This window comes from Heteronotia binoei, chromosome 10 (genome assembly GCF_032191835.1).
Source record: "Heteronotia binoei isolate CCM8104 ecotype False Entrance Well chromosome 10, APGP_CSIRO_Hbin_v1, whole genome shotgun sequence".
In the NCBI taxonomy this organism is placed as follows: Eukaryota; Metazoa; Chordata; class Lepidosauria; order Squamata; family Gekkonidae; genus Heteronotia; species Heteronotia binoei.
This window is the reverse complement of record NC_083232.1, coordinates 19,007,932-19,030,763: the sequence shown is the minus strand read 5'-3', so window position 1 is coordinate 19,030,763 and position 22,832 is coordinate 19,007,932. Positions and strand designations below refer to the sequence as shown.

At 44.7% G+C, this 22,832-nt stretch overlaps 1 protein-coding gene across 1 annotated transcript in view; it reads right to left on the bottom strand.

The window, feature by feature from the left end:
• Nucleotides 1-22,832, bottom strand: part of LOC132578176 (RNA-binding protein 33-like) — a 108,366-nt gene that overhangs the window by 44,169 nt on the left and 41,365 nt on the right. Inside the window, exons 10-14 of the mRNA XM_060248049.1 lie at nt 20,582-20,640; nt 8,521-8,680; nt 5,474-5,805; nt 3,917-4,168; nt 1,258-1,545 (exon numbers count right to left, since the gene is read on the bottom strand). Coding sequence (XP_060104032.1) covers nt 1,258-1,545; nt 3,917-4,168; nt 5,474-5,805; nt 8,521-8,680; nt 20,582-20,640 — 1,091 coding nt within the window. The remainder of the gene's footprint in view (nt 1-1,257; nt 1,546-3,916; nt 4,169-5,473; nt 5,806-8,520; nt 8,681-20,581; nt 20,641-22,832) is intronic.

Here is a 22,832-nt window from a genome sequence, read left to right as displayed (position 1 = left end):
GGCAATAACAGCTTTCTTGGTTATGGCCTCAATTTTATGGAATGTTTGTCCACTTGATATTTACCAGATTTGGTTGCTTGGGTCATTCAGGAAAGCAGTAAGTAAATGCCTTTTAATGGGGGGAAAAGGCATTTAACTTTTAACAAGGTTGAGAATCTACCTGTTCTACTATCACTTAAACTCTACTATGTTAAGTGCAGGTATTGCTACTTTTAACCATTGCTTCTAAACTGCTTATTTTATGGCTGTCCCCCATTTGGGAATTTGTAAATGTTTAAGGCACAGGGTGGTGGTAATAATAATAATATGCAACAATTCTACATTACGTTTACTTCTGTTGGCAATATAGTGTTCCATCATGCCTCAAGATCAATGTGATCCCCTGGCATGCTATGCCAGTCTCAGCAGCCTTCAGCAGCTGATCAGAGCTATGGTAGCAATAACTGGCTTATAAGACTTCTCTCAAAACAATCATGACTCCCTGTTACTACGCAGAGGAATCAGCAAAACATAAATGGCTGTTTAGGGGTGTTCAAAAAAACCCCACACATGGCATATTTTGGGTTTGGGAATGTTGATATTCCTGATATCATAATAACAGTATAGTATTCAGATTCTGAAAATATCTGGGAAACCAAAGAAAAATTTTTTTGGCTCCATTATACCCATAAGGTCCATGGGTATCTGGGGCTCTGAGAGGGGCTGTTTGTTGAGGTAGAGGCACCAAATTTGCAGCATGGCTGCTGGTGCCTCTCCTAAAAAAACTTTCCAAGTTTTAAAAAGTTTGGACCGGGGGGTCCAATTCTATGGCCCCCCAAAGAAGATGCCTCCATCCTCCATTTATTTCAATAGAGGGAAGAAAGGCATTTAAAGAAGAAGAAGAAGAATTGCAGATATATTCCCCGTCCTTGGCCATTTCAGATAGACAAATATCCAAAATCATTTTGTGGCTGAATCCAATACCTGAAAAATACCTATAAGGCATTTTCTGGGGTGTTTTTTTTTTAAAAAGCTCTGATTTAACTGAACAAATACCCCTCCTCCTGTTGGTATATATACACATTTCACTGCCTGTCTGTCTATACCTGGGGTTGGAGGGCAGAGAAGGGCAATGGCAAACCACCTGCTCTCACTGGTCTTGAAAGCCGCTTGCTGGGGTTGCTGTAAGTCAGCTGCAACAGGACAGCTCTTGGCCCAGAGATGCACTCCTTGAAAACTGTTTCCTGACAGGTAATTAACAAACTAAGAGCCCCTCACCTCTGGCTCAGATTTGACCTCCGCTTTAGGTTGGGCCACTGGAGTAGCAGCTTGAGGTTTCACCTCCGGCCTCCCCTGCTGGGGCTTGGTCCCTGTGGCAGGCCTGCCGGCAGGAGCAGTACTGGGGATGGGTTTCACTTGAGCTGCAGGGGCTGAGGTTCGGCGGTTGCTCACGGCCTCGATCGCATGCAGCGGTGCTATCGGCAGTTCACGCAAGTTGCTGTTCCTCGGAGCACCTGACTGGAGCTGCTGGTTTGGACGTTTCACGATGTTCTGCGTTGGGGCGTTCTGGAAAGATGAGAATGCAAAATGGTATTTGGTTGCTAATATGGAGTAAAGATTCGACCTCAGGAGGCATAATTGTCACAGGGAGTAAAGCCTGGCTACGGAGCTTCTGAATTAAGACTATCTTGCAGGCATTTCAATGGCATATGTAAAAAATCTGCTTCTACTCAGCTGTGCCAACAGAGCTGGCTAATCCATCAGGGCTGTACTCCTCCAAAACAAGACCAAAAGGAAGGAGGGGAAGAGACCATCGCCTGGCTCTCCCCATTGTGATAAATTTATACTATGGAAGTGATGGTTATCAATTCACTTAACTGCTGATGGCTTGAGAAGCAACAGCACTGAATGATTTTTAAACTTTTAATGGCATTGGGTAGAAGAGAAGAATTCAGCAGTGGTCCTTTATAGTCACAGGAACAGTGACAGCTACGCATGACCTTTCAGACACATCCCTTAGTGCACACAATATTCAGTCCTAAAGAACCATCCGCTCCTCCATTCAAACCCATCCATGAGAACACCACGGCAAAGGTTTTCCTGTACTCTTTTGCCCTAGCTCTACTCAGTGCCAATTAGCCCGGCTCAATACCCCCACTGCTCCAATGTCTGACCCAACTTTGTCCTTCCTTTCTACTTCAGTTGTCTTACTCTGACTAGGAGTCTTGACCTAGACACATGCAGCTGCCGCATACAAAATTGGATCACTGGACTATCAATGGCAGCAGGACCGGCAGGGGTTCCCCAGAGTCTCAGACACACCGGAGCCCAAGCCTGGGACCTTCTGCAAGCCAAGCGGATGTTCTACCCCTGAACCACAGACCCTCCCCAAAGGGCTCCATCCCGATGCAGTGACAGCAGCGTGAGGCTTACAAGCAGCCACTTCCCTGGACACAGATGGAAAGTGCAAGCTGCCTCCTGAGGGAGCTCCCATCCTTCCTTCCTCTGGGCTACATTCTGAAAGATACCTATGTCTTCCTTCCCTGCCTCCAAGGAAAAAAAACAGAACAGCCCGCCTGAGTTGCGTTTAGAACTCGGCTCTCCTCTTTCAAATGGGAAATGGAAGGTCAGCTGCAGAGCCAACACATGAAGGCTTTTCTCTATAGTTGCTTCATGGACAGCAGTGGGGAAAGGGAAAATTCTGCAAACAATTTCTGAACTGGGGGCACTTTGGTGTGAGTAGCGGCAAACCTGAGCACTGCGTGAGGCTAATAAGAAAGTCCTTTACTTTGCAATTAAGACTCCTAAGCAGCTGTTAACATGGGCAGGGTTTTTTTTTTTTTGCTTCACGCTAGGATGATGAAGAAGACTGCAGATTTATACCCCGCCCTTCTCTTTGAATCAAGAGACTCTGAGCAGCTTACAATCTCCTATATCTTCTCCCCCCACAACAGACACCCTGTGAGGTGGGTGGGGCTGAGAGAGCTCTCCCAGAAGCTGCCCTTTCAAGGACAACTCCTGCGAGAGCTATGGCTGACCCAAGACCATTCCATCAAGTGCAAGTGGAGAGTGGGGAATCAAACCCGGTTCTCCCAGATAAGAGTCCGCACAACCACTACACCAAACTGGCTCTCTGGATGGTAGAATCCACTCTCCCTGGTAAACCCCGACAGGCCTGCTTGTGGGGTTCTTATTTCACAAGACTTGCCTGCAGCTCCAAGGAAGAGCATTTCATCTTCAGAGCACAAAGCGACTGGAACAAAGCAACTCCCACACTGATTCTGCAACAAATCAGTGCAGAATTGTGCAGTCCCGTTTTAACAGAGGGACAGAGCCAGTGGGTGCTGTGGGCAAGGAGTTCCCTTCAAAAGGCACAGTACAAAGGAGCAAAGAACTAATGCTCGCTGCCATCATGGCTTCCTCCTTGTTCTCTGGAGGAATAAGAGCAAAATGCAGTCCTGAAAGGGGTTGCCAGCCTCCAGGTGGGGCCTGGAGATCTGCCGCTTTTACAACTGATCTCCAGGTGGCAGAGATCAGCTCCCCTGGAGAAAATGGCTGCTTGGCACGGTGGACTCTATGGCATTGTACCATGCTGAGGGCCCTCCCCAAACCCTGTCCTCTGCCAGCTCCACCCCCAAAATCTCCAGGTATTTTCCAACAGAGATGTGGCAGCCCTATGAGGCTGTGAGCAGGACTGCTAATAGTGTGGAATGGATAAGGACACGTAAGTGAACAGAACAGGAGATGGGCAAGCACTCCCTAAAACCTCCTAAACATAAGGCCATTCAGAAACAGAATGCATGGTGAGTTGTATATATACATACACTGTAACGTGAGAGGGCTCTCACTCATGTTATCAATTTAAATTTAAAAGGTGCTCTTTGGGGCAAATTTTCCTCCTCTTGATATTTTCTGTTACTGCACTGAAGCGACTCACATGTCTGGACTTTATGAGACCCTGCCTCTGCTGACACTGCATCCGACTGTTGTTCGGCTGCTGCTGTGAAGTCTGCAGGTGAGGCCTGAACTGGGAGGGGGCCACAGGAATCAAAGGCTGGGGAGGCACAGCCAGGAGGTGGTGCTGCTGCTGGTGCTGATGCTGCTGGTGGTGCGACTGCGGGTGTTGCGGATGCTGCTGTGGCTGCGGGTGTTGCTGATGCTGCGGTTGCAGAGGAGGGTGCAAAGGACCCTGGACGTTTTAAGAGAGAGGAGAGAAAGATTTATTTAAAAAAAAAATCAGGAAAGGCTAAGGAAGCCACTCTTTGTGTACCAATCGTCACCATTAGCAAACAGGTCTTTGTATACCATGGTCATTACAATTAGCAAAAAAGAGACCCACAGAAAAAATAAATCCCCTCCATTCTCAAATGAACTTTGATCGAGCATTACTATTATTCCGTTACATTCCTACTCGTGTCTAACAAAGGGAGCTTTAACTCTTGGAAGTTTTTACCCTGAAAATCTTCTTGGTCTCAAAGGTGCTAATGGACTTGAACCTAACTGTATTACATTATGCTCCCTTCTTTAAAAAACAAGGAAACCTAACTGGAGTCTGAATAAGGTACTTATTGCTGAAGTACAGTATAATTATTTTAATTTTTAATAAAGAGCTGGGAAACTTCAAAAAACACTTAGGGCACACCACTGCGTTTATAGGCATTTTTACTGGAAATACTAAATTGAACCAGCAGAGGAGGCTCTAACCTTAGCTGTGGCCTACCGTAATTACACTAGATGCAAGCTTAATCTCCTCGCTGTATGGAAGGACATGTTTTTAAACAATAGGTTATTTTCATAGCTCTGCTGAAATCAATCAGTTTAGGAATCCATGGAATATTGAACAAAATGTCACATTACAAACTTTTCTAATCTCATTAACGGAGAACAGTTTTGCAAAAATTCAAAGCGGTTCAACATCTTCACTTTGAACCGCCATGCAACGAGGAAGATGCCACTAAAGCTCTCATCGTTCAATTAACACGGAAGGAAGTGCGTTTTCATGCTCGGCACAGCAGCGAAAAGGCACACTTAAAGTTCTTGTAACATCAGACCAAACATTATGTGTGTAGGTGGTGTTTTCAAAGGTTTTCACAGTTTTCTGCTTAAGCAACATATGTTTTGGAGGCTTTTTAATTTGCAGTTTTCGTCACACTTCATCATCGTAACAAACTTCAGAAAGAACAGGGCCGGGGAAGGGGAGCTTTCATTTGCAGGGGTGTGCAATGTAATTTAAAGTTTCTAAGTCAATCTTGGGAAGCTAAAAATGGTCCCACAAAACCAAGAAAATTCATTTCCAAAATTGATCACCTTCCCTGCTCTTCACAACTATTGCAAGATGAAAGGGCTCATCTTCTCTCTAGTGATCAAAACAAGATGTTCACAAAATGGCAATAAGAGGGTGTTTCAGGCAAACGCTCCCACTGGGAGCTAAAGCCAAAGAGGCCATCAGCAGATCACCAAATGCTTGCTCCAAACTTTGGTTATGGTTTCATACCTGAATGCTGGGCTGCGTGTGAGTTGCCAGAAAGGGCTGCCCTGGGGCCTGTAGGAACGGCTGCCTGGGGGGAAGGAACGGTCGCGTGTTTCCGGCTCCCGGTTGGTTGAAGTGAAGAACTCCCACAGGGCCTTGAGGCTGAATGTTTGGCCTGACCAGCCTCTCTCTGGGAAAGACAGGCTGCTGCCCTTGCTGACTGAAGCCTGGTCCAGGCTGGCTGAAAGGGAGCGGATTCTGACTGGGAACAGGGTGGCTGCTGTTCAGAAGAGGAGGAGGGGGCGGCGGCGGTGGACTCCGTTGCTCAAACAAGTGATGGCTGGGAAACCTTGGATCTACCCCCGCCCCAAGAAAAAACAGATGTTACCACTCTGTCTATAAATCAAATCTCCACCCTGCGCCCTCCTGTAAGTCAACGTAAGAACACAAGAGAAGCCATCCAGTCCAACACTCTGTGTCACATAGTGGTCAAAAAACCCAGGCATCATCAAGAGGTCCATCAGTGGAGCCAGGACACTAGAAGTCCTCCCACTGTGCCCCCCCAAGCACCAAGAATACAGACCATCACTGCCCCAGACAGAGAGCTGCAACCATACACTGTGGCTAACAGCCACTGATGGACCTCTGCTCTACATGTTTATCCAATCCCCCCTTGAAGCTGTCTATGTTTGCAGCCACTACCACCTCCTGTGGCAGTGAATTTCATGTGTTATTCACCCTTTGGGTGAAGAAGTCTTCCTTTTATTCATTCTAATCCAACTGCTCAGCAATGTCATTGAATGACCATGAGTTCTTGTATTGTGAGAAAGGGAGAAAAGGACTTCTTTCTCTCCCTTCTCTACCCATGCATAATCTTGTAAACCTCTATCATGTCAACCCTCAGTTGACGATTCTCCAAGCTAAAGAGCCCCAAGCGTTTTAACCTTTCTTCATAAGGGAAAGTGTTCCAGCCCTCCCTTTAATCATTCTAGTTGCCCTTTTCTGCACTTTTTCCAATGCTGTAATATCCTTTTTGAGGTGCGCTGACCAGAATTGTACACATTATTCCAAATGTCAAAAGTCACACTAAATCATAGATACACCTGGGGGAAAAATATAGACTTACTCATTCCACCCTGTTATTTTAACTTCAGTTTTAGCAGAAGCAGGTGGACAATCAGAATTAGAGACACTCTTGGCTCTCAAGTCCAATCTGCTCCTGCAAAGTAAAGCCATTCCCCAAACACCATACCTAATCTCCAATTAAACCATACAATGCAAACTATTGTTATTAATACATTTCCATCCTGATCTTCCCTTAAGGAGCTCAGGGCAATGAGTTTTTTTCCCCTCCTCTACTGTATTATTTCCAACACACACCCCTCCCCCAGCAATCCAGTGAAGTAGATTAATGTTGGGAAAGAAAAATAGTCATGAAGCTCAATGTCTCAGAGAGGGGATTTTGTTCAGAAACTGAGTAACAAATTAGGCAGCCTTAGTCCAAATTCTGTATCTGCCAGGATGGCTTTAGGCAAGCGACATCCTGAGTCTCAGCCCCACCCCCCCAAAATCTGAAGTATCTTAATACTACCTGGCTACCCTCTGAGGCTTATTATAACGATTACAAAAAAGGTGGTAGATGTGAAACACTCCGACATCTGAAAGTGCTACAGAAATGCAATTATAAACAATAAATCTGCAACCAAAAATGCCTGCAAGGAACCCTAACGAGGAAAAGGGACATGGAACTGCCTTATGTCGAGTCAAACCACTGGTCTACCAAGATCACAGTTGTGGTGGAGGAGAAGATTCGATTATACCCACCCTTCACTTGGAGTCTCAGAGCGGCTCACAATCTCTTTTCCCCTCCCCTACCAGAGCCAGTTTGGTGTAATGGTTAAGTGTGCGGACTCTTATCTGGGAGAACCGGGTTTGATTCCCCACTCCTTCACTCGCACCTGCTAGCATGGCCTTGGGTCAGCCATAGCTCTGGCAGAGGTTGTCCTTGAAAGGGCAGCTGCTGTGAGAGCCCTCTCCAGCCCCACCCACCTCACAGGGTGTCTGTTGTGGGGGAGGAAGGTAAAGGAGATTGTGAGCCCTCTGAGACTCTTCGGAGTGGAGGGCGGTATATAAATCCAATATCATCTTCTTCTTCTTCTACCCACAACCAACACCCTCTGAGGTAGGGTAAGGCTGAGAGAGCTCTGAGACAACTGCTCTTGAGAGAACAGCTCTGAGAGAACTGTGGTTTGCCCAGGGTCACCCAACTGCTGGATGTGGAGGCGTGGGGGAATCGAACCCAGTTCTCTAGATTAGAGTCTACACTCTTAACCATTGCACCAAATTGGCTCACCCAGTACTGGGCCAAGGTCTTTCAGTGTCCTGGCCCCACTGGTGGACCTCCTGATGACATCCTTTTTTTTTGGCTACTATGTGAAAGAGTGTTGGCTAGATGGGCCACTGGCTTCTCTTATGTTCTTACATAACCTGCTATCAAATCCTTTTAACTGCGTATGCAAGGGACTGGAATGCTTGCAAAGCAGATGTACTGTCACCTAAGCCAGGGGGCCCACCTGAAAACCATTTCAGGAAATCTATTTTCAGACTCAGGGTCCATTATTTCTACAATGGAAGCAATGACAATTTGGCAGTATAGATGACAAACTGGAACACCTACCCACACGCCTCAACACCTACCCACCATGTATTTGGAATTTCTGCTACTGCAATTAATCAGCCCAATGGACAATCCCAGGGCAACTCAGCAGCCTCTGCTGCTTTGACCTGAGCCATCCTGAAGCTGGCACTCTGCCACCTGCCCAAGTTATGCAGTGTTGTGATGGAGAAGATGAAGTCAATTAAAGCTGTCCTCTAAAGCCTGGACAATCAAGATGGCTTGGAAACCGGGTTCTAACCACTAAATCCTGAGCTTGAATTCAGTAGCTTTTACAGCAAACTAGAGACAACCAATGTAAAAAACCCATCTGGCTCAGCAGTTCAGATGAAGGCTGACCAAACTGCGCCCAACTCAGAATGATGCTTTTGACACGTTTGGGGGAGGGGGCCCTCACCTGCCATGAAGAAAGGCTCTCTGTCCTGTGGAGGTGGGGGTGGCAGTGGTGGAGGTGGGGGTGGCGGCCCCCGCCATTGATCCTGGAGGGGGAGTCGGGGGGCTTGACTGAAGTTGGTAGGAACCGGTCCAGGAGGATTCTGCTGGAAATCAGGAGGTCCCTGAATACAAAGAGAGTGGGAGAAAGCACAAGGGTTAACCCAGTTTTGGAGCGGTTCTTTTACAGACCATTTACAATCCCTTCTCCTTTAAAACAATCCAATTATCTCCTGTAAGCTGTACAAACTGGGAACCCTACTGAGTCCTATCTGCCGGTCTGGCAGCGACACTGAACCTAAGCACTGTATTCTTTCCAATGAATTCAAAATGTTTTAATAATCACAGCGGCACCGCAGGAACGCCGTCTCTTCTCAAGCTTACTGAAATCCATGCAATTATTGACCTTCTATCCCATTAATCCAAAAAGTCTGAATGTCTACTTTAGAAAATGCTCCTGACATTTATCTCTTTAAACCGTGCTATTCTCTGCTATCTATTTAGTACAACCTAAGCAACCAAAATGAAGCCACTTTAATTTTCAGGATGTCATAAATTGATTCCCCCACCCTTTCTGAAGTAAAGAAATCATATTTCAAGAATAACAGGGATCCCATGTTTGACACATAATCACAGAACCCTAAATACTTAAGAATCTCAAGTATTCATTACACCAAAGGGATATGAAAAATTAACATGGATTTGCCACCTTTGGTGTTAAATAAATTCTTTAAAGACTGCTACAAGATTCAGCTATTTCATAACCAGAACTGGAACAAGCCATTTAAATGGAAGCTCTGTAATTGAAACTCCCCCCTCTCGCCCCCCCCCCCCCCCAAGGTTGGTTGAAGAACTATACTGGGTCATTTGCAAACTTTGAAGGCAAATTCATAACATATTCAGACACTGACCAGCTAAATTCATTAGACATGATGCTCTTCTGTCACCATATCCCATCCTGCACAACACAGAAAAGTGCTCAGAACCTTCTCAGCCCTACTTGGGTGAATATTTAAAAAATGAATGCTACCTAAAACATAAGGTAAAGGTAAAGGTGCAAGTACCAGTCATTTCCGACTCTAGGGTGACGTTGCTTTCACAAAGTTTTTATGACAGACTTTTTACAGGATGGCTTGCCATTGCCTTCCCAAGTTATTTACACTTTACCCCCAGCAAGCTGGGTACTCACTTTTAAACATACCCACACTTCAATTTGTGATCGGCACACATAGAGTAGTCTGATATAGAAAGGGGAATTCAGGACAAATTATGCACTGCTATGAAGAATCCTGTGGCACTGTGGGGGTTTTTTTGGAGGGGGGGGGACTACCACTGTGCTATGACAAAAAAACCTATTTGTGAAGTTAAATGGAAAATTGTTTCAAACAGGTGGAGGAACTGTATCAACCAGGAGTGAATGCTGACAATGCTGCACCAGCTTGTTCTATCTTTCCAGAAACTGCATTATCCATTAGAAGATTTCACACAACTGGTCTTTTCAAGAAACAGAGCTATCAAATTCACCAAGGGTTGGATCCTACTGTTTTTCTACTCAATCTCCCACAATTTGCCTTCTCTCTGCAGCCCCTGTTCCTCACAGACTTTGTTCACAAGGATCTCATAACCCCCACTGTAGCTTTCGTTAGTGGTCAGAAACCAACTTATCAGAAACCAACCAGATGTTTGCATTGTTCATTATTCCAGCTGCCGGAAGAGGTAAGGGCCCTGCGGGATCTTACCCAATTCCGCAGGGCCTGTAAGACAGCCCTCTTCCGGCTGGCCCACAACTGACTGGCACTGAGTACTGAACACTGAACATCGAATTTGAATTGAGCGTAACTTAAGACCGCTGAATGATTTTAATGTTTTATGTATATAACAAATGATTAGATTTTTAACTATAAATTATGTAATTGTTAATTTTAATGCTTAATTTTATATTTTATGTTAGTTTTACATGTTGTAAGCCGCCCTGAGCCACCTAGTGGGAAGGGTGGGATATAAATCTCAGATAAATAAATAAAAACAAAAATTCCACAGAGACACGTGCCAACTCTTCCTGTAGGGGTAAGGGGAGGCAGGACTGCTAGCTTCAAATATCCAAAGGGCTGTCATACAAAAAACAAAGCAAATTTGTTCTCTCTTGCTCCGTTGGGCAGGACTACAACTATTCTAAAGAAATTAAAAGTAAGCAGATTTCAGCTAAACGTTAGGAGGAACTTCCCGCTGCTAAAAAGCATTCATAAGCAGCACAAACTGCCTCAGAAGACAAGAGAACCTCCCTGTTTCACTGGAGGTCTTTAAGCACAGGCTGAAGGGCCATCTGTTAGCTATGCTGTAGTGCAGGGTTTCCCAAACTTTTCTTTCCCGTGGCCCGGTTATTTTTACACTTCTCCTTTGCGACGCCAGGAAACTTTGGGGGTGGAGCTGGGAGATAGGAATTATGTCATTTCCTGTGGTGTCAAGGGCCAAGTGATGTCACTTCTGGGGCACAATGAACCAAAACTCCACCTTTTCCTGCAATGTGACTTCCAGAATGTCCACCAGTGGGGCCAGGCCACTAGAAACCCTCCCACTGTTGCTTCTCCCCCTCCCAGCACCAAGAATACAGACAGAGCATCACTTGAAGGGAAAGAAAGAAAGGGGGGGGGCAAAAAAAAAAAGCCTTCCTCACTATTAGATGACCTCAGACAGCAATAATTCTGCCCAGGGGTCATTTGGTAAAAATATAGCTACTGGAATGCCCACTCCCGGGCCCTCCCGGCTGAAGAAAACACACACACTCTTCTTTGCCGCCCAGGCCTCCCAGGGAAATCTCCCCAAAAGAACATATTGCAAGGCACAGGAAAGCTCATACCTTGAACACTTCATGGGTCTAAAGTGCTAGTGGACGCCAGCCTTTCTCTCAAACACAGGGAGGGAGGGAGGGAGGGAGGGAGGGAGGGAGGGAGGGAGGGAAGGAAGGAAGGAAGGAAGGAAGGAAGGAAGGAAGGAAGGAAGGAAGGAAGGAAGGAAGGAAGGAAGGAAGGAAGGAAGGAAGGAAGGAAGGAAGGAAGGAAGGAAGGAAGGAAGGAAGGAAGGAAGGAAGGAAGGAAGGAAGGAAAACAGAGCTCAGACTTTGCAGCTTGTGTCAGTCTTCAAGGCTAGCTTTTCTCTACACAACAGAGAGATGGGGGAAGGAAGGAAGCCAAATGGAGAGCAGGCTTTGCAGCCTGTGTCAGTCTTCAAGGCTAGCTTTTCTCTGCACAACAGAGAGATGGGGGAAGGAAGGAAGCCAAATGGAGAGCAGGCTTTGCAGCCTATGTCAGTCTTCAAGGCTAGCTTTTCTCTGCACAACAGAGAGACGGGGGAAGGAAGAAAGCAGAGCAGAGGTCATGCTTCGCTGTGGGAGGGGCTAGCTTTGGTTTTTCTTGTGACCCGGTAGTGAGGCTTCTGTCGCCTGGTACTGGGTCATGACCCTGCAAATGGGAAACACTGCTGTAGTGTATTCCTGAACTGAGCATGGGCTGGGAGATAGACCAGATGATCTATAGGAAAGGAAAGGTCCCCTGTGCAAGCACCAGTCGTTTTCAACTCTGGGGTGATGTCACATCACGACATTTTCACAGCAGATTTTTTTTACAGGGTGGTTTGCCATTGCCTTCCCCAGTCATCCACACTTTCCCCCCAGCAAGCTGAGTACTCATTTTACCAACCTAGGAAGGATGGAAGGCTGAGTCAACCTGAGCCGGCTACCTGAATCCAGCTTCTGCTGGAATCAAACTCAGGTCGTGAGCAGAGAGTTCAGACCACGGTACTGCAGCTTTACCACTCTGCACCACAGGGCTCCGTAGATGATCTATAAGACCCTTCCTATTTTCACACACTGTAACTATGGTCCTTGAACACTCCTCGTTCCCCTCCTGGACAATTCTCCTTACAAAGAAAACCCTTCTACATCATACAACGGCACTTCCCAGCTCACACGCAGCAACAACTGTGGCTACTCCTCTGCTATAAGAACAGGAATGCATCTCATCCTAAGCTTAGCTGCCCTGAAGCTACAAATGTCAAAGCCAGGCTCAATATTTATATAGCACCCTGATCAGGGGTTGTTTTGTAGAAAAATAGGTGATGGAGCTCATCCGGGGATTGTTATGCAGCTACACATACTATTCAATGGACAAGGAGGTGGAACTCTCAGGAGGAGGAGGAACTCTCAGAAAGGTTCGGGTGCTGAGCTCCTGTGAGCTCCCACTGAATCTGAGGCCTGGCCCTGACCTGGATGGTCCAGCTGAGCTTGATCTCATTAGATCTCAGAAGCAAAGAAGGGTTGGCCAAAGAAGCCACCAAGGAGACCGCCAAGGAAGCCCAGGGTTGCTATGCAGAGGAAGGCAATGGCAAACCTTCTCTGACCATCTCTTGCCTTTGAAAACCCTGCAAAAACCAGCTGTGCCTCGACAGCCTTTCCTCCACCATCACTCATACAGCACATTCGCATCCACAAGTTTCAACAACCACCCTGTAGAGTCGATCGGTGTTATCCCCAACACTGTAGATCACGCTTTAGTAAATCATTTGCTTCTCATGAATTAGGGGGTCCTAAATTATGTTTAACTGATGCCCTGACACTGTTAGGGAACTCTTTCTCTTATGCCCCTTTCCACTGTATAATGGACAGAAGGCATTAGCCGGGCATAATAGCAATTGCTTTAACAAAACTGCACTGCCTAACTGTCTACAGTTTGTTCTGAGAATGAGCTGCTCATTGAACATGACTTCCACACATGGAGGCAATACTAGTTTCTGAAAGAACATGAGATAACGTTACCTTAATCCTGTCAAAGAATTACACTATTTTGCTTTCCTTTTTATCCTCTCAAATATCCTCCCTAGTTAAGAAATTAACACTCTCTCACACAATTCTTACACAAATTGTATTTTTACTTTTCGGCATCTCTTGTTAATTACATGATGTTATCTACTATAATCTATTCATGAACCACTGATAACTTTGGCTACCAATAGAAGAGAAAAACTTAGCATAAATTGCTTAGCGCAAAGTTAATCTTATAAAGGGAGGAATAAAGAGGATCTAACAGCTATTATGACTTATCAGCTTTCCTAGAAGGGTCACTCTATACTTTTTCCGAGAGACTAATTAAATACCCTAACAATGTCATTGAAACTTCACAAATCTTCCAATAAATTACATCCTGTCTCTACAACATGTTTTCATTTATTAATCTCACTTAAAATGCAAAGAGGCTAAGAGAATGCCACTGACACCAACGTAGGGATACTCATTTAATTCTTATTAAAACAGCATCAATGCAAAGCATCAGTGACCACAGTAACCTATAATGTGGTTAAAGCTAGAGCTATTGGTCACTAAATATTAATCTTCTTATTTTAGCAGCCACTGGACTTTAACTTTCCTTGGATAAATGACCTTAACTCAATTCTGGGCATGATTCATACAGAAGTGGCTCATGTCTCAAAACATTTTCTGTGGCTGCTGTGTTCTCAGCAATCCATTTTTGAGGATTCCCAGATGACTTGGAATAGGCCTCGTGATGCAGTTCTTCATATGACATGGGTCTGCACCAGTTTAGCGGTACAATGACTGTAAAAAGGAACTGGGGTCAAACCTGAGAGAGGACTATATGCAAGTATAATGTGCCAGTTCTGTGCATCATAAAACACCTTCAAAGCCAAGTCCCAACAATAATCAGAGGCAATAAAGGAATCTTCAAGGCCCCAACCCCAGCTACTTTAAATGACTCCAAGTTGGACAGCTACAATAGCTACTGCGGATTAACAACAACCCTATTCCCCAAAACAAGATATACTTCACTAATCAGTAGAGGGCAGATTAGCAAGAACTGAAGAACCTCATGCCTGACCCTAAGTGAGATCTGCCTCTTGTCTTCAGAAGCCATGGATTTAAAAATAGTTACTCATCGATTTCCTTGTTTTTCATATAGGATAACAAATGCATTGCTTAGGAATGAATTATTCCAAAGTGTGTATTATAAAGCAGGGGTGGCCAAACTGTGCGATGGAAGCCACATGTTGTTCTTTCAAACATATTGTGTGGCTCTTGAAGCCCCCACCGCCCTATTGGCCAGTTTGGATAGGGCATTTGTCTCTTTAAATCACCTCACCAAGCCAAGCCAGCTGGCAGCTTGGAGAATGCATTTAAAGTTGAAGTTGCTCTCTTTGGTGTAGTGGCTAAGTGTGCAGACTCTTATCTGGAAGAACCGGGTTTGATTCCCCACTCCTCCACTTGCAGCTGCTGGAATGGCCTTGAGTCAGCCACAGCTCTTGCAGAGCTGTCCTTGAATGGGCAGTTCTGGGAGAGCTCTCTCAGCCCCACCTACCTCACAGGGTGTCTATTGTTTGGGAGGGTGGGGAGAAGGTAAAGGAGATTATAAGCCGCTCTGAGACTCTGAGATTCAGAGTATAGGGCTGGGTATAAATCCAATGGAGGCCCAGATTGCAGCCACTGCCAAGTCAGCCTTTTTCCATCTGAGGCGGGCAAGGCAGTTGGCTCCCTTCCTAGAGCGCCAAGATCTGGCAACGGTACTTCACGCAACGGTCACCTCGAGACTGGATTACTGTAATGCCCTCTACATGGGGCTGCCTCTGTACCGAACCCGGAAGCTGCAGCTGGTGCAGAACGCAGCGGCCAGACTGTTGCTGGGGCTCCCTAAATGGGAGCACATACAGCCTGGGCTGCGCGAGCTGCACTGGCTGCCAGTTATATACCGGGTTCGTTACAAAGTGCTGGTCATTACCTTTAAAGCCCTATATGGTCGAGGACCTGTCTACCTTAGGGACCGTCTCTCCCCATATGAACCCCAGAGAGCACTGAGGTCAGCTGGAAAAAACTTGTTGACCACCCCCGGACCAAGAGAGGTGAAGCTGCAATGCACCCGCAATCGGGCCTTCTCCTCTGTAGCCCCGAACCTATGGAACCAACTTCCAGAGGAAATGCGGGCCCTGCGGGACCTTGAACAATTCCGCAGGGCCTGCAAGACTTTCCTCTTCCGACTGGCTTTCGCTGACGTAGAAAGAAATTGCTAATGATTACCGCCATCATAAAGAACAAATAGCATTAGCACTTTTATCAATTTAATTAATTAATTTTAAACTTATCAGAATTTTAATGTTAATGTTTAATGTAACTTTGTCTTTTGTATAATGGTAATTTGAATGATGTTGTTAGCCGCCCTGAGCCTGCTCCAGCGGGGAGGGCGGGATATAAATAAAAATTATCTATCTATCTATCTATCTATATCATCTTCTTTCCACCTCTACCTCCCTCACCACATCTATTTGCTTTCTTTTCACCCTTCCTTCCTTCCGGCTCTCAACCATCTGATGTTTATTTTATGTGGCTCTTACATTAAACAAATTTGGCCACCCCTATTCTAAAGCTTTTAAAAACAAAACAAAAAAAAGTTCAAAACTACTTAACATCCTGTGTATAATGAAACTTCTCTCCTCAATATTTCAGCTAAAGCCAACTCCTCAGACTGACTACCCCTCTTTTTGCTGCAAACTACCAGCCATTTCAGTTCAGAGAGGACAAACACCCCTGTCTCAAACGGTCTGGGAGAGAGGTACATGGTGACTCCTCTTTCCAGAGGAATTTTCTGAAACAATTATCAGCAGACGCTCATTACATTTTGATCACCTAATGCCTGCTTGGATTGTAAGTATGGAGAAACAGGGCAGTCACACCAATCTTAGACCTGCATTGGTATGATCTTTTATTTACTGGCTGGTGAAAAGGAAAACAGAGAAAAGGTAAAACTTCTACTCAGGGCTGCCCGAAAACAAGGCCTCCATCTTTAGTTTCCTGCAAGTGTTGAATATTTGTAAAATAAGCTTTAAAATACAGAGGCCATGTTCGGCTGTCACACTCACAGTAACTGAGAGATTCATCCTGCAACCCCACATATTCCTTTCAAAACACACATCAGTTTTAAAAAGGCCATGGCCCTTATTGGCTGCTGCGCCAAGAATCACTAGTCTTAAAACTTGAGGCTCAATGAAATTTCACAGACAAGTTTCAATTGTCCTGCCTATGCCTTTCTTCCATACCGAGGCAACACCATTCCTGAACTGCTCTGGTTCAAAAACCAGGTCCCTTATTCCTACAAAAAAAACCTCAAGCTGAAATGAAAGATTCCCAGTTGAACGGGAGGCTTCTCTGCCTCTGGACATAACCCAAGTTAAGCAACTGAAAACATTCCTATACTCAGTCAAAACTATGATCTGTAGTGACCCTAAAACTGAAGGCAACTTGCTTCAATTATTCTAGAGGCCAGAATATTCAGAGTATAGAGTTTAGCTGCTTGTTTCGGAAGCTGTGTCTTTTAAATGGTTACAACCCATCCAAGGCTCGTGGAAGAGCTGGATTCTGCAAGAGTGCCTCCAAATCGGATCTGAACTACATTAATTCAGATTATACTCTTCCAGATCATGTTAACTACCTTCCAGCCAGGTTTTCCAATTACATATGTTGTTTACTAAGATGCCTGCTATATCCTACATATGCCCACCTTCCATTAAGGACACCTAAATCCATGGCCTGGCAAGTCATGGTCCATACCAAGCACCCATCGTTTTGGCTCGATGGTACCATTTGCAGAGACAAGGCACTGCACAGAAAGCACGAGGGAAAGGGTTACTTCATTTCAGACGCCCCCTTTTCCACTCTTGCTTAATAGCTGTTACCGTCATGTTTAGCTTCCGCTGCTCCTCCTGCAGATGGGAATTCACTGATATGATTAAATTTGATGGTATGATAATGTATGGTAATAGTGATTAATCAGAAGCCCACCAGCAAATGGAGGATGTTTGTTATTATGTCACCTGCATTTTAAATTGCGTTTCTCCCCTGCCAGCCTGATGCTGCTTGACAGGGGGAGGGGGAAGGGGGGAGGATCTCACGCGGCACCTGTTTTGCTACCACTTATGGATCTGATAAGAGAAAAAAAATGCTCTGCGCTCCGTCACTATTGTAAGCGCTGTAATTATAGAACTACATTGGTGAGTTGCAAAAACGCTATGCGCTCGTAAGGAAAGCTTGCTGGAGGCACCCAGGAAGCTCAGTTGCACATCTGCAGGAGCTATAATAGAAGAGAAATGTAATTTGATTCAGCGGCCTCATTCAAACATGATTTGCATGAAATGCCATATAAAAGCTCTATCCAAGACATGTCAGTCATGACCACCTGATACCTTGTATCACGCTAGAAAAGAAAACAAAATGCTCTCCCTACTACATGGGATTGGCCACCGCTCCTGCTACACAGTAATGGAGTGCAAATTTCATTTACTGTTACGCCATAACAAAAGCAGAATCATAGCAGTAACTTGGTTGGTTTTTTAAAAAAATGTCTTACACCTAAATAAACAGTGTTACAAGGAGGCAATCAGCTGTCTCTCAAAACATCAGGACCAGCAATTGCAAGACATTTAGAACCAGAAAGGATGTGCCATAAATAAGTATTTGCACATGTTTTAGAAGTATTCTTTTAACCTAAGAAATATGAAACAGGAGCATGACATACCCCCTACCCTGCTCAGGTAGCCAGCTAACTATGAAACCAAGGACTGGCTACAGTTCCCAGGTTTCTTGTCCCTAAGAACATTGGAAAAAGTGAAGTCTATCTTTGCCAGCGCCTAGAATTAGAGCGTCCCAGAACTGTGGTTTTCAAGAGTATACAGTGTGACCTCAACCAATGACTTTTCTCCTTCTTCCTTAGCACATGTTAGTCAGCTTAGATGAGGTCAACAAATCACCTGGTTTTATTTTGTGTTCTTCTGAAAGTGCTGCATGATACTCCACACAACGGAGGTTCATTTCTGCTTTTTAGTATTTACACAATTATATGAATAAGCATTTTCACAATGTAACAGGAGAATGGCTTAGAAATTTAATGCAAAAACAGAGAGAGAACCAGAATCAAGTGACTAATTGTACACAGTTTTCTCTAACTGCTATGTCTTGGTTTCCTAAAATGCAGTAGCCTGGTATAATAAAAATTGAAGAAAATAAGAAGGATGCTACCGTTTTACCATCTCCACCAACATCTACAACTAGACTGCCATACAACATACACAAGACAAATCAGTATCCATGAAACGTTTTGTAACTGGATCTTGAGAGAGACAGAGAAAGGGGGACTTGTTCTACCTCCTCCAAAGACAGATAACACTTGCCTGGTCATTTGACCATCTCACCCAAAACTGGGTGGGTAACAATGGGTAAACAGGCCTTCTCTACCCTCCAAAACAACTTTATTCTGACTCATGTTGCCTTGCCAAATTATCAAAAAACGTGTGGTCCTTCTGCCCTGACCTGGATGGCGCAGGCTAGTCTGATCTTGTCAGCTCTCAGAAGCTACGCATGATCAGCTCTGGTTAGTATCTGGATGTGAGACCACTGAGGAAGCCCAGGTCACAATGCACAGGCAGGCGACAGCAAATCCCCTCTGATCATCTCTTGCCTCGAAAACCCCATGGGGTTACTCTAAGTCAGCTGCAACTTCATGACACTTTCCACCAACTGCATGATTCTGCTCAGTTTTGCTTGAAAGGAATTCAGTTCCCTATTTTTATTAGATTAGGACTTCATGAGCATTGCATAAAGGCAGAAGACCACTACAAAGTTACCATTTAATGGGGCTTTTCAGGAAGCACGTTCTTCCTCAGCTGCTCCCCATTTGCCTGCCATTGCCTAAGCTCAGACACCTGTACTGGTGAGGACAATTCATCCATCTGGCCACGAGCAAGCCAGGCACTTTGGGGCCCAAGACTAATGTGTAGCATAACACAGACTAGAAACCATTAGTTCCTAGGACAGTTAACATTCAGTATTTAGTGAAAGGGTCATAATGAGTTCCATTCTTTTAATAAATCTTGGAAGTCTTGGTCATGGAGGTACTCTTTCAGAAAGAAATCTGTTAACAAAATTCTCTTTATTCTAAAAGGAAATCTGTTTTATGGGTGGGTGGGGGGGAATCTCTGGTTGAAACAAAAGCCAGAGCACACACTATCAGAATCCTTCATCATAAAAATAAAGAGTTGGCAATGCTATCAAGACGCCCACAGGTTTCAAGGCATTTCTAGTATGTTTTAATACAAATTCTACATTCATTATTATGACTATCAGTAATCCTTCACAGGAAATGCAGGCACAGTCATTGATTAGATAGGCATCTTTAAAGCAGAAATAATCCTCCTATTGTAGGAATATGGAAATCACAATTCTATTCCTGTATTTCTGAGAGGTGCATTTTCGGCTTCCAACTAATTTTTGTGTGTAGCTGCCAAATACAAAGAGCAATTCTGTATATGCAAACAATAATCATGGTTACTTCAGCAATTGTTTTAGAGTTACATTTTCAATACTTCTGTAATTAAGGGGAGGGAAATGAGGGCAACGACCCTTTCCGAACATGCCCACTACATAGATGGATGTTCAGTGTGGAAAAATTCTAAAATAAAAAAATAGCAGAATTTACATACTGCCAGAATATGAATGGCAAGCGGGTTGCGTGTACTCAATGCCATTCGAAGAACTAATCAATCAAGGCTGGTGGATTAGCTAAGAGAAAGAGCTGGTTAGTGTGTTTTAGAAGCCAAAGATAAGGAAGAAGAGGAGGGTCACTCAATGCCAGATCAACATCTGATATTAAACGCTTAAAATAACCAAGCAGGTTGCTTTGTTATTAAGTAAGCAATTTTCCTATTAGTATGGAGAGGACCACAATAGAAAGGTGCATTCTTAACTCCACCATGGACAGACTGGTTCAACCATTTTACAGTTAAACCAAATTAATTCTGCTCTCAAAAATTCATTGACCTTAAGCTTTTAACAAACAATTTTCAACTGCACAGATCACTGTCAATATTTACAAATCCTTAAAAATTGTATTTCGCTGGCCCTGCCTGTATTTGCCATATTAATATTTCCTTGCAAATGTATGCTCATCCATATCACAGAAGAAGAAACAGCTGCTACTCACGGGAAATCTCTGGGGTCCCACGGCAGGTCTTGGCTGGGTTGGGACTGGCAGCAAGGGCACTGAAAACAAGGATCGCACCTTTGAAATCAATTTGTTTTAGCCGAGACTCCGTGCCATTTTTATCAGCCATCACCCTCACAGGCAGCTGCCTCCCCCATCCCCACAAATAGCTGCAGGCAGTCAAAATCAGTTAACAGCATGCAACAGGGCAATCAGGAGCCTAATGGCATCAGCTACAAAAATGTACACGTAAATGTAGAACCGGACGATCTATGGGCAATTTATATTTTTTCTTCTAAAGGCAGCTAACCATATCACTCAAACACGAGCACTACTCAAAACTGACCTATGGCCTAATTTCCAAACATGCTATATCAGATGCTTGCCTGTACTCCGTTCCCCCCCACCATCACCAAAGTCAACAGCAACACCACAGTAAGTTAGTCCAACTTATGCCATCTTTTTGGAAGTTTTGCCAATTTCGCTCTGCTTCCTGCAATTGAGTTTTCAAGCAATTTGGACTGTTTCAGGAAGCTCTGGAACAAAGAAAGTAGTGATGTGGCCTTCTGGAAACATAAGAACCAAACATTGGGGGGGGGGGGGGGAATGATCAAATGCCCTAAACCAGCGGCATCAAACTCATTTGTTATGAGGGCTGGATCTGACATGAGACTTTGTCCAGCCGGGCCATGTGTCCCATAAAACATAATGCCAGGTACCAGAGAGATAAAAGACAGTAGTTGGCAAGTTCATAGTTGGTGTATCCTCACTAGAAGGCCTCATAGGCTAGGAGTGGGGTGCAGATGAAAACCCACAGAAGCAGACTGGAGAGGCAGCAGTGCAGTACTGGGCAGATGCTCCCACAATGCTTGACTGCTGCAGACAATGTTGTTCTGCCATGCTGAAGCCACAATGGAGTGGCTCTGCCCCCTCCTCTGCTCCAGCACTCTCTCCCTTGCCTCAGTTTCTTGCGGCCTGCATAGGAGCCCTTGGCTGGGCCAGTTCCGGCCACTGGGCCTTATGTCTGACACCCCTAACCTAAACAGAGTGTGATCTTCTTTAGCATGCTTATTTTGACTTATATTTAGTAAGCTAATTTAAGTAGCACCTCATGCTAATTTTGTGTACCAATAATACCTGAACTGAAATATTTATGGAAAAAACTGAAGGGTGGGCATTATTTGGGAAGAGGTAGCAACTGAAAATTTAAAGATAAAGAGTGTGCATTCCTTATATTCTTCAAATTTAAGTAAGAACAAAGGAGGCACTGAAAACTGCTGACATGCTTATTTTAGCATGTGTAAAGAATTGTGTGCAATTTGGCCTGGGCATAGTTGTCCACTCGTCTGTTTTAACAGAATTCAGTCCTCACCCACATAGGTCAATTGGACATCTCAGAGTGCCAATTATAATATCCCTTCCACCAGGGCTTTTTTTGTAGCAGGAGCTCCTTTGTGTATTAGGTCACATGCCCTGATGAAGCCAATCCTCCAAGAGCTTACAGTAGGCCCTGGAATAAGAGCCCTGTAAACTCCTGGAGGATTGGCTACATCAGGGGTGTGTGGCCTAATAAGCTATAAGTCTGGTGACTTTATAACTTGATTTCTTATTTGGATTGTTACATGTATTTGCAGTGTAACATGCCCTTCTCCAGATAACGTTCTAGAGAAAGTTTTCTGCCCCACATCACCAGAGGAAAACATTTAAAGATCAATTATGGGGAGGCACATAATACAAGGCCATTGAATTAACCTGTTCTAAGGTCAACATGCATATAAAACTGGCACTGCTGCTAACCACTTGTGTCAGGACTAGTGTGCTGGTATTGGCTGGTATGAATTGCTGGGTATTGGCTTCTGTGAGGTCTACTTGCATATGTACTGGCCTGACTACCAAGATGATGGTACTCAGGTGCCAAGATTATGGGACTCTTTCCCCAGGAAGTCTGTCTTGCACTGTATTTCATTCATTTTAGAAGGACTCCTCATATTTATTTCACTAACACCCCACATTTGCTCCCCAACTGGGACGCAAAGAGGCCTACATCACGCTCCTCTCCTCCATTTTATTTTCACAACTCTCATGGGAAACAAGTTAAACTGAGGGTGTAAACAGCCCAAGGTCACCCAGCAAGCTTCCACCTCAGAAAGAAGACTTGAACCTGGGTCTCCCAGCCTCAAGTCTGACACTTTAACCACCACCCTACACTGGCTGGCTGTGACTGTGGCCTTGTCCTAACCTAGCCCTACTG